This window comes from Choristoneura fumiferana, chromosome Z (genome assembly GCF_025370935.1).
Source record: "Choristoneura fumiferana chromosome Z, NRCan_CFum_1, whole genome shotgun sequence".
NCBI classification, from domain to species: Eukaryota; Metazoa; Arthropoda; class Insecta; order Lepidoptera; family Tortricidae; genus Choristoneura; species Choristoneura fumiferana.
Genome location: NC_133472.1, coordinates 39,119,188 through 39,131,653, shown reverse-complemented (window position 1 = coordinate 39,131,653; position 12,466 = coordinate 39,119,188). Strand labels below are relative to the sequence as shown.

The 12,466-nt window shown below is 42.6% G+C and overlaps 1 protein-coding gene across 1 annotated transcript in view; it reads left to right on the top strand.

Moving 5' to 3' along the window:
- The window catches only part of sls (sallimus), a 124,632-nt gene that overhangs the window by 39,048 nt on the left and 73,118 nt on the right, over positions 1-12,466 (top strand). Inside the window, exons 6-21 of the mRNA XM_074099591.1 lie at positions 66-209; positions 669-1,070; positions 1,159-1,557; positions 1,646-2,041; positions 2,225-3,025; positions 3,122-3,373; positions 3,456-5,959; positions 6,049-6,243; positions 6,339-7,746; positions 7,824-8,111; positions 8,205-8,436; positions 8,528-8,699; positions 8,781-8,967; positions 9,312-9,642; positions 9,763-11,095; positions 11,406-11,535. Coding sequence (XP_073955692.1) covers positions 66-209; positions 669-1,070; positions 1,159-1,557; positions 1,646-2,041; positions 2,225-3,025; positions 3,122-3,373; positions 3,456-5,959; positions 6,049-6,243; positions 6,339-7,746; positions 7,824-8,111; positions 8,205-8,436; positions 8,528-8,699; positions 8,781-8,967; positions 9,312-9,642; positions 9,763-11,095; positions 11,406-11,535 — 9,174 coding nt within the window. The remainder of the gene's footprint in view (positions 1-65; positions 210-668; positions 1,071-1,158; positions 1,558-1,645; positions 2,042-2,224; positions 3,026-3,121; positions 3,374-3,455; positions 5,960-6,048; positions 6,244-6,338; positions 7,747-7,823; positions 8,112-8,204; positions 8,437-8,527; positions 8,700-8,780; positions 8,968-9,311; positions 9,643-9,762; positions 11,096-11,405; positions 11,536-12,466) is intronic.

The window sequence follows — 12,466 nt, the reverse complement described above, 5'->3', positions numbered from 1 at the left end:
ACCTTATATGTTTTTCAGTTAAGTTTTTCAATGAAATTTCATTGTTAAATAAAATTTTCTTCCAGCTAACCGACTGACCACAATGCACGACTTTGGATACGTCGCTCTCAACATGAAGTATGTTAACCCTGAGGATTCAGGCACTTACACGTGTCGTGCTATCAACGAGCAAGGAGAAGCTGTCACCTCATCAACATTGTTCGTGCAATGTAAGTGTAGTTATTTAATGTTGATTTTGTTATCTACTAAACCTAAACCATTAGGGCCTAGTAATTACATTGGAATTCCGAGATTTCGCAAAAACTCGTGGGAATTCTCAAAAATTACATCGCGAATTTCACTAACGTTGCACCAAAAAAAGAATCCGTGCTAAATTTGATTTCTTTTATCCTGGTGGTTACAATTTAACGCACTAAGGTTACATTAGATAAGTTTATATAGACGTCAGTTTTCTTATAATTTCTAATTTTCTGCACAACATTCTTTTTTTTTCAATAACTTTCTACAAAGTATGTAACATAAAATAAAATTAAAGATGGATAAAATCGGCAAAGTTTATCTTAAGCTATGGGGTAACCAACGGAAATAGGGATTCTTTTTTATATTTAATTGAATTGTTAGGTATTAGACAGATGAGCAAACTCTTATTTACTCTATGTGTTTTTCAGCTAAAGCATCACTTCAACTTGAGTCACAGCACGAGAGTGCTCTTGAGAAAATTCAGCAGCTGGAAGATTCATCTCGTCACCAGCGCAGAGAAGATGTTGATATTGCTATCAACCAGGCTCCTAGATTCGTAACTCAGCTAAATGGACCATCAAAGTTAGTTGAGAGTCAAAGCGCTCATTACGAATGCAGAATTGAACCATATCCAGATCCCAACATGCGCGTCGAGTGGTACTTCAACGGGAAAGTACTACAGAGCGGACATAGGTACCGGACCGCTTACGACTTCGGTTTCGCAGCTCTTGACATTCTTCAAGTATATGGTGAAGACTCGGGCGAGTACACTTGCAAAGTCATCAACAACTTGGGTCAAGCTACTTCGTCTATCAAATTGAACGTTCAATGTAAGTATTACTTTTAACTTCCTTCTATCATAACCATAACCGTCAATCCGCATTTACTTGTTTTTTAATTAATTTTATGAATTTGTAGCCAAGGAATCGATCATCAGAGACACACAGCATGAGAGTGCGCTAGAAAAGATTCAATATCTTGAAGACGATAGTAGGAACAGGCGTATAGTCCGCGATGAGAGCTTTGTGGCTGAGAAGCCTCAATTCGGAAAACCATTGAAGAACATTCATGTGGCTGAGGGTCATCCTGTCCATCTGGAGGCTACTCTTACGCCAGTCAACGATCCTACTATGCGTGTAGAATGGTACTGCAACGGAAGACCGGTTGCGCAAGGCCACAGATTCAAAACTACGTATGACTTCGGTTATGTGGCACTAGATGTTCTCTATGCTTACTCCGAAGACACGGGCACTTACATGTGCAAGGCTACAAATGCCGTCGGTGAAGCAGTTACTACGAGCTCCGTAAAAGTTGATGGTAAGATTGAAATAACCTTTTGTTGTAAAAAATCTTCTTTTTTCAAGCTTCATTCTGAACTCTGCTCACTAAAATCTCTTCTTTCTAGCTAAAGCTGGGCTTTACCTTGATACCTTGGATGAGCAAAGGTTGAAAAAAATACAGGAACTTGAAAGGTTCGAAAGACCTAAGGCAGTTGAAGAGGATAAACCTGGCCAACGGCCGGTATTCCTTACTGCACTAACTAGTCTTGAAAATCTAAAGGAAGGAGACCGCGCTCACTACGAGTGCAGAGTTGAGCCTATCAATGACCCCGATTTGAAAATCGAGTGGTTCTTTAACGGTAACAAAATTCGCGCCGGTCATAGATTCAGAACAACTCATGATTTTGGCTATGTCGCTTTAGATATTCTCTATACTTATTCTGAAGACACTGGCACTTATATGTGCAAAGCCACCAACAAGCTAGGTGAAGCAGTTAACACTTGCACAATGAAGGTTGCAGGTATGGATATTTATGCTTATTATTTATTGTAGTTATATAATGGTTACACATGTAGTTTTGTATTATTCACTATATGATTATTTATGCTTGGGGTTACTTCTTAAACTGTTATAATCACCACTTGTATAAGTATTATTTCATGTTGAATATCTTTATTTCAAAGTTATTTGATTTTTATTTTAGGGCACAGAAGTGTCATTTTGGACACTCAGCATCCTAATGGCTTAGAAAAAATTAGACAGCTGGAGGCGCAAGGTCACCACACTAGGATGGAAATTGAAGAACCCAAAATTAGTGCTCCTAGGTTCGTCACAGAGCTCAGAGGAACAACACACGTATACGAGGGCCAGACCGCTCACTTTGAATGCCAAGTTGAACCGGTCCATGACCCCAACTTACGTATTGAATTCTATCACAACGGCAAAGCCCTGCAATCTGCCTCGCGGTTCCATATCACTTTTGATTTTGGTTACGTGTCTTTGGATATCCAGCACTGTGTGCCAGAAGATGCGGGTGAATACTCAGTGAAAGCAATCAATGCTCTCGGACATTGCACGTCCGCCATATCCATGACTGTAACCGCAAAAGGTAGTATTATATTGGAATCACAACGTCCCGAGGGTCTTGAGAAGATTCGGGAACTAGAATCTGTGGAGCCGTTCAAGCGGCCTGAAGTGCCAGAACCAGTTACAAGGCAAAGACCCGTCTTCACTCAGCCACTTCAAAACATTGACAACATACAAGAGGGACAAACAGCGCACTTTGACTGTAGGCTCATCCCGGTTGGAGATCCAACTCTTAAAGTCGAATGGTTCAGAAACGAGAAGCTCATTGAAGATAGCTCCAGAATTACTAAGACCCATGACTTTGGGTACGTGTCGATGACCATCACGCACGTGCGAGATGAAGACGAGGGTGTTTACATGTGCAGAGCCTCAAACTTGTTAGGAGAGGCAGTAACAACGGCTGCGATGAAAATCAAAAGTGAGTTATTATAATTTATGTTTTATAATAAAATTAAAATCGCATTACAAACACCAGGTCAAAAGATGTTAACTAATGATTTTTTTATTTGAACAGCTAAGGCAGCCATTCAGATGGAAACTCAACATCCCGAAGGTATGAAGAAGATTCAGCGCCTCGAAGAAGCGTCTCCGAGGAGGGCAGATGAGCCTGACAGGGAGTTCGAAAAGCCAATCTTTACGCAAGTCCTCACTGGTCCATCCGAGTTGTGGGAAGGACAGCATGCCCATTACGAGGCGCGTGTCGTACCAGTCGGTGATCCAAGCCTTCGTTTCGAATGGTACATCAACGGAGTTGAGCTTAAAATGGGTAATTATATTTTTTATAAAAAGAGACTTAATTATGATCTTTATAAATTTTAAGACTAAAACAGTTTTTATTTCATTCACAGGATCAAGATTCCGCACAACGCACGATTTCGGTTTTGTTACCTTAGACATAAATTCAGTAGTCGCTCAGGACGCTGGCCTCTACATGTGCAAAGCTATCAACCGTGCAGGTAGCACAGTATCGTCAACATCGCTCAAAGTGAAGACCAAGTCTACTATTGTAGATCAAGCGATGCGACCGGAATCCTGGGAGCAAATCCAACTTAAAGAAGCGGCGATGAACAAGGTCCCGGAAATGTTTATCGACTCAGGAGTACAACAAGCGCCAATCTTCACCACACACCTGAAGAGCTATGACAAACTTGTTGAAGGTCAACACGTGTACCTCGAGGCGCAGGTAGAACCGCGCACCGATCCTAACCTAAGGATTGAATGGTTCAAGAATGGCATATCCTTAACTACCGGATCAAGACTGAAGAGCACTTTCGACTTCGGCTTAGTAACACTCTCGATCAACGGAATAAGGATCGATGACTCAGGTATTTACACCTGCAAAGCAACAAACCTGATGGGAGAAGCTGTTTCAACTGCTTCTGTTAAGATTGAGGACCGTCACTGGTTACTAGGAGAATCTTTGCATCCTGAGTCTTTAGACAGGATTGGTGCCTTGGAACAACCTAAAGCAACTAAACCTGAATCTCCTGAGCCAATTTACGAAATTCCTGTGTTCATTTCGCACTTGAACAACATTATTTGCAAAGAAGGTGACAACATTCACTTCGAATGCAACGTCGAGCCATCGAGAGACCCTACCTTGAAAATTGAGTGGTTCTTCAATAACAAACCTCTTCCTTCTGGCACAAGATACAAGTCTACTCATGACTTCAGCTATGTTTCATTAGATGTTACGCATACGTACGAAGAAGATTCAGGTATCTACACCTGCAAGGCCACTAACAGCAAGGGATCGGCCACCACATCTGGTTCCTTGAGGTGTACTGGAGATAAACACATTTACTTTGACACTCAACATCCTCAAGGAAAGTCTGGTTTGGAAGCTGTAGAACAAGCAGAAGAAGCTAGGCTTTCAAAGGGCAGAAGAGGCTCTGTACCTGATGCTGATTATCCGAAACCAGAATGGATCGTGCCTATTGCTGCTGAACATCAATTAGTAGAAGGTCAATCGCTTCACCTCGAAGGTCAAGTTGAGCCAAAGAACGATCCTAACCTGAAAATTGAATGGTACTTCAATGGTAAAGTACTTGAACAGGGCTCAAGATTCAAACTTACGAGTGACTTTGGCTTTGTAACACTAGACTTGACTAGTGTATATGAAAGAGACAGTGGAATTTATACATGCAAGGCTTACAACAAGAAGGGTGAAGCGTTTACTTCATCTACTGTTTATTGTACCAGCAAGGACAATCTGATTGAAGGCACTCAGCATCCCAAGGGCACGGAAGGCCTTGAAAAGATTCAAAACCTCGAGGATTCACTTCGAAGGGGACCTGGCCAAAAGCCAGATGATGACACTGGAAGAGCACCTGAATTTACTACTGTATTCCAAGATATACTTGATATTAGCGAAGGACAAATCGCTCATTATGAAGCTTCGTTGATTCCAACCGGTGATCAGAGCATGGTTATCGAATGGTTCTATAACGGCAAAACAATTGAAGCTAGTCACCGCATCCGAACAGTTTATGCATTTGGTATGGTTGTTTTAGAAATTCTCGGTACAAAGACAACCGACTCTGGAGTATATTCATGCCGCGCTACCAACAAGTGGGGACAGGCGGAAATCAGTGTTAAACTGGAATGTGTAGACAAGAGCAAGGGACAAAAACCGCGATTTACCACGCACATCCAAAATGTGGAAGGCCTTAAAGACGGCCAATCAGCTCACTTTGAATGCACCGTGGTTCCAGTCGACGACCCAGACATGAAGATTGAATGGTACCACAATGGTGTTCACCTACGCCACTCCACGAGGATTAAAACAGTTTCGGACTTTGGTTTCGTAGTGATGGACATAGCGTATACTCAGAACCATGACTCTGGTGAATACGTTTGCCGTGCGTATAATAAGTACGGTGAAGATTTCACTAAAGCTACAATTTCCTGTTATGGTAAGAGTGGAGTTTATCTGGAGAGTTTACAGCCCGATTCGCTTGCGAAAATCAGGGAGCTAGAAAGTCTACATGGTGGGCAACAACAAACACCCTCCACTCCATCCGCTGAGCCACCGAAGTTCCTTACACAGATTCAAGACGTAACTAAATTAGTTGAAGGACAGAGCGCTCACTTTGAAGCGAGATTGGTGCCTGTGGATGATCCTGACCTGAAGGTTGAGTGGTTTTACAACGGCAAGAAATTACCTCATGGTCACAGGTACAGAACATTCCATGACTTTGGCATCGTTATATTGGATATATTATATTGCTACGAAGAAAACTCTGGTGTGTACGAGTGCATTGCAACTAATAAACTGGGCCGCGATTCTACCAAGGCTACACTCAAGTGCACATCAAAGGAGAATTTGATCTTGGACTCGCAACTCCCGCGGGTAAGTAATTAAAATTAATAGCTGACGAATATTAATGTTGATTTTTTTAAATAAGCTGATTTACTTATCAACTAAACTTTTCTTCACAGGGCATGGAAGGTGGCTTAGAAAAGTTACAAACATTGGAAGATTCGATGATACGCAGGAAAGATACCAATGTTCAAGAGGAAAGAGGAAAAGCTCCAGTCTTTACGGTTCCTTTGTCTAACATTGACAGCCTGAGGGAAGGTGAAAATGCTCACTTCGAAGCTCGTCTTACACCTACGGATGATCCTAACCTTAAAGTAAGTATTCATATTAAAGATACAATACAAACTAATTAATATTTATATCTGTACCACTAAATACATTTCTTAAATGCAAATATCTCTTTTATCAGGTGGAATGGTACTGGAATGGCAAGTCACTCAAGGCCGGATCGAGGTTTAGGACCTTCTGTGATTTTGGATTTGTTATTCTTGAAATTTCACCTACTTATCCAGAAGACTCTGGCGAATACTTATGCAGAGCGTACAACAACTATGGAGAAGCTGTTACCACCGCTACAATGAAAGTGCAAGGCAAACGCAATATTATCTTAGAATCTCAATTGCCTAAAGGCATGGAGGGTACTATTGACAAAATCGCAGCGCTTGAAGGCTACACTGGCACCGTAGATTCTATGACACCTGAAGTGGAGAGTGGTAGCCCACCTGAATTCATTACTACGCCTTCTGATCTTATTTTGTCTGAAAATTCATCAGCTCATTTCGAATGTCGCTTGGTGCCAGTTAACGATTCAAGCATGCGAGTTGAATGGTTCCACAATGGCAAGCCACTATTGACGGGATCTAGAGTGAAGACCATTAACGATTTTGGTTTCGTTATTTTGGAAATTGGTGGCGTCTACCAAAGGGATGCAGGTTTGTACACTTGCAAGGCAACAAATCGTCACGGTGAAGCCACGGTCTCCTGCAAACTGCAAGTAAAGGGCAGGCAAGGTATCATTCTTGAACCTCAATTGCCATCTCACTTCAAATCAGGAACAGAAAGCATTCAGAAACTGGAAGAAACTTTGCACAAACGAGATGAAATCATGAGCGAAGAAGAGAAACCAAATCCACCGAGGTTTATTGTGGAAATTAAGGATAATATCGATGTTCCTGAAGGCGGACCGATCCACTTTGATTGCCGTGTTGAGCCCGTCAGTGACCCGACCATGAGGATTGACTGGTTCCAGAATGGTAGACCGTTTGCGACCGGTTCTCGTGTGCACATGCTCAATGACTTTGGCTTTATCGCTTTAGACATCGATTACATCTACGCGCGTGACGCCGGTGAATATACTTGCCGCGCTACCAACAGATGGGGCTCAGCTACCACCACAGCCAGAATAACATGCAGCGCTAAACGTGACATTGTCCTAGAGTCTCAGTTGCCGCAAGGAATGAGCGGTGAGAAGATCAAAGAGCTAGAGAGAGGCCGCGTGAGCGATGCTCCTAAAGATGAGCCCGTCGTTTCCACTCCTCCGCGGTTTATTACACAGATTCAATCACACACCGTGGAGGAATCCGAAGGCGTTCGCTTTGAATGTCGCGTTGAGCCCAAGGAAGACCCTAAGCTTCGCATCGAATGGTACCGCAATGGTAAATTATTGCCTAGCGGACACAGATATCGCACAGTATACGACATGGGATTTGTATCCCTTGACATCCTCTATGTTTACTCTGAAGATTCAGGAGAGTACAAATGTCGTGCTGTTAATGATTTTGGCGAAGACTTTACAACGGGCACTGTTTCATGCAAACGTAAGTTGATAAAATTCATTTTTTTATCAAATGATGATGCACTTGAATTATTGTTAATGACATAACTTTAATTACAGAATTGCCTGACATCATTCTGCAAAACCAAGTACCTCGTGGTATGAAAAAGTCTGAAGCACTAACTCAAATGGAGGCAACAATCAAGAAGTACACGTCTGAGATATTCCTGACTGAAGACGATTTGTATGATGTTGACAAGAAGCAGCCTCCGCGATTCGTAACCCAGATTCAAAGCCAGACAACTTTGGTTGAGATGGAGACCACTAAATTTGAATGTCAGTTAGCACCTGTAGGGGATCCTAATATGAAGGTTGAATGGTTCTTCAATGGAAAACCGTTACTGCACAGTGAGTAACTTGTACCCATAATTCATAATATTGTATTACATTAGTAACCTCCCAACCCATTTTACTTAATCCACATCATACATATCTTTGCAGAAAACCGATTCACACCTATCTACGACTTCGGTTACGTTGCGATGAACTTTGGCTGGGTGTACCCTGAGGACAGCGGTGAATATGTCTGCCGCGCCACTAACCTTTACGGCATGGACGAGACCCGAGCAATAATCAAGACTGCTGGCAAGCCCGGCATAGTATACGACTCTCAGCTGCCAAAGCACATGAAGAGTATCGAGAAGATCAGGGAGATGGAAGCATCGTGGCAAATGTAAGTATTGTACAAGCACTGATTTTGGTTAAAAACGGCGTATTAAAAAGTGTGCACTCTTGTTTGCTAACTTGACCTAAAATTTGTTCAGGGTTCCGGAACAAGCCGTCGAAGAGGCAAAGGCTCGTTCCCCGCCTGTGTTTGTGAGTCGTCCGGAACCTGTAACGGTGGAAGAAGGCGAATGGGCCCGATACTGCTGCCGCGTCACTGGACACCCTAAACCAAGAGTCATGTGGCTCATCAATGGCAACACCGTGGTAAACGTAAGTTACATATACGGTTTATTTATTTATTAGATTAGGTTTAGTAAAAGATAAATAGACTAATTGATTGGCTTTTTATAGGGATCCAGATACAAGCTGACTTACGACGGCATGTACCACTTCGATATTCCGAAGACCCGTCAATACGATACTGGAAAGATCGAAGTGATCGCCAGAAGCTCGGCAGGTGAAGCGGTAGCATCGACTGAGCTAAAGGTTATCCCAAGGCACGACGACTACAGAGGCGTTCTGAAAAATGCTCCACGACGTGAGTATAGCACAATTACATACATAGAAAAATCACATGAAATATTCTGCTTACGTTCTTTTTAATTACTACTCCAAATGTTTCGAGTAAAATATACTGTAGCTTATGTAAACTCAGCCGCTTTAACACACATCCACTCACGCACACACCAACAGACCGCTTAAGCACAAATAAAACCCCTTGGCTTCCCTATGCCCTCCCTATCTGTCCAAAAAAAGAAAATGCAGCTAAACCACCTGCTTCTACCGGCTTACCATCGGAATCTATCAGAGGTATGTCTTGAGGTACAATTTGTTATCCCATATTCAAAAATTATACTAATTTATTTTATTGATCCTGCGCAGCTTGGTATGATGAGACTACACAGTATCAACGCACTGACACTGAATTAGAGAAAACCTTCGAAGAAAGGCAAACTCAGCAACGCCAGGGCACAATCGACCACAGGCCCGAGCTGAAACCTAAGGTTGTCAAAGAACCCGAGACAGAATGGCAGCAATCTGTGAAAAAGAAGAAGGGAGAAGAGTATTACAATAAACTTCAGGAATTAGAGAATGAACAAGTGGTGAAGGAAAGCAGACTCAGAGAATCGACTCACCAATACGCAATTCCCGGAGAGAAAGTTGTGAGCAGCTCTGTTGCTAAAGGAATGGCACAGAAATATGAAGATACTTTGTAAGTGTTTTTATGCACACTCTTAAATTCTTTGTTTAATTCTTTAGGCAGACACTTTTTACTTTAGAATAATTATATTGTAGTTATCTATATAAATACTAAAATGTTTTTGATTTACAGGGAACAATCTGAACAAGTCATTGAACAAAAGCAAGTATCGCAGAAGAAGGTTGTCCAGAAACCCAGGATTCCGGACCCGTCTGAATCTACTGTTCATGGCAAGGAAGTACATGTTGCGAAACAAAAGCAAGTCCAGAAAGAAGTGGTGGGTGACACAGAAATTACTCGTAAAATCACTTCCACTGAGACCACAGAGGTTGAGCATAAGGCCCAAACTCATGAAAGGGTCGTAGAGGGGCCTGTAAAACCTAGCACGCCACCTGTATTTACGAAGAAAATGCAACCGTGCAGAGTATTTGAGCAAGAACAAGCTAGATTCGAGGTCGAGTTTGATGGTGATCCATTGCCAACAATCAAGTGGTACAGGGAGAATTACCCGATCAAGAATTCGGCTGATTTCCAAATTCACACTTTCAGCACTAAATCTGTTCTTATCATCCGACGAGTATTCATTGAGGATTCGGCTGTGTTTGCGGCTGTTGCTGAAAACCGTGGCGGCACAGCCAAGTGCAGTGCCAATTTGGTGGTTGAGGAACGCAGAAGACAGGGAAGAGGTGGAGTTACTCCTCCTAGCTTCACGTTGACAGCCCAAAACGTTAACGTGACTGCTGGTCAATTGGTTAGATTTGATACCAAGGTTACCGGAACAAAACCAATAGATGTCTACTGGCTGAAGAACGGTAAGAAAGTCCAGCCTGACATCAGGAACAAGATTCTGGAAGAAGACGGAACATACACTCTTCTTATTCTTGAAGCGTATACACAGGACTCTGGTAAATATGAATGTGTAGCCATCAACAGCGCTGGCGAGGCAAGATGCGATGCTGAATGCTTTGTCAACGCCCCGGCCACTAAAGAGAAGCCTAAACCTCAAACGAAGACCGCAAACGCTCCTCCGGAAGTCATTGAACCGTTGAAGGACAAAGTAGTAGCTGAAGGACAAGCTATTGAATTCAGTTGCAAGATCATCGGAAAACCAACACCTACTATACAATGGTACAAGGGTGATAAGCTCATTAAGCCTTCGAAGTACTTCCAAATGTCGAGGGCGACGGACGAATATTCTCTACGCATATCAGAAGCTTTCCCTGAAGACGAAGGAGATTACAAGTGCGTGGCGTTCAATTCAGGAGGCCGCGTAACCGTGGCTGCGAAGCTGAAGGTGACTCAGCCAGATCAGGCTGATAGTCTGCCAACCCTGACTCAGCTGAAGGACGTCTTCGTGAATGAAGGACAACCAGCCCAGTTCAAAACACTCATTACTGGCAAAACAAAGCCCACTATACAATGGCTACGTGATGGTGCTTTGATTCCTGAGACTCCCGATTTTCAGGTAAGCTATCATTGTATGACCATTAGGAATTAATTTCAATTTATAATCGTCAACTGACATAGATGATCGTCTATAAACAACTTGAGTACTTGTCTTTGGTAAAATAGTTTTTTCGATAGGAGATTCAGGCGTTACTTAGCGGAGGTTCAGATCATTTAAATAACTATTATTTTTTATCTTGTTACTCCGCTATCCAATTAACTTACTAACGCAATTCGGTAGCGAAGAATCGAGATAAAATGGTTGAATGACAGCATCTCTTTTAGTTGTATCTTCAGTCGGATATAACGGTTTTCTTCATTGTTTCCAGATGATCCACGAGGGCAACAACGCCGTGCTGCTGATTGGTAACACCTACGAGGAGGACACTGGAACCTTCACTTGCCGGGCGACCACCGCCGCGGGCCAGGTCGAGACCTCGGCAAAACTAGTCGTCAAAAGTAAGACATAGATACAGGCAGCGAGCTCGCGTCGCGCACTTTTAATCCATTAATGTAGTGTTTCTTTGTTCCAACTCTATACCACAATGAGATCGGGTGAAAACTACTATTGTAGGTATCGATAAAGTTGACAAGCGTTAGTACTATTCATCGCTTAACACAATCGTAGCGGTTACCGCAATAACTTCCGCTTAGAGGATCCGTCGCGCGCTACCGCCGCCATCCCCGCGGCGCTCGAGACCGGCCGACGCGTGTACAGCGATCTAAACGCGCACACTCTAACAAACATTTGCAAGTGGACTCAGTTGTAAGACTTAACTCAGTAGTTATATTGGGCGAATTTCCGCATCTAACAATGCTGTACATTTTAGCTTTTTGTGTAAATAGTAAATAGTCATCCAGAGAGGCACAGCCGCCGCCCAGGACGCCGCCAACGCCGCGCCCGCCACTGTAGAGGGAGATGGGACACGTAACATGTGATTAACACAAACACGAGACACTCTACGTCTGTTTTGTTTTGCTTTTACCGCTACGATGTTTACTAAATTATGTACCTATTGTCGTTGAAGATGTAAATTAGATACAGATATGATATTGCGTAATGTTCAAGACGCGTCTTCTGGCGAACCGTCCATATGTATTTTTCACCCAATACTCTTTGATAATAATTTTAAGCCTGAGCTGAACGTTAATGATTTATTTGGCCTTATTAACAATAAGAATCGAAAAGAGACTTTTATGCTTTTTGTGTTGAGATCTGACCTGTGAAACTTATACCTAGATGATCTCAGTGTTGTATCTTTACGTAGGCCACTATAAGTAAAGTTTGTCAGTGGTCTTGAAACTGGAGCTTGCGATCTAATGCGAGAAGTAAAAAGTGATATTATTTCGTCTTCCTTTGTAAATAATAAGAATTGGCAACGAACCTACC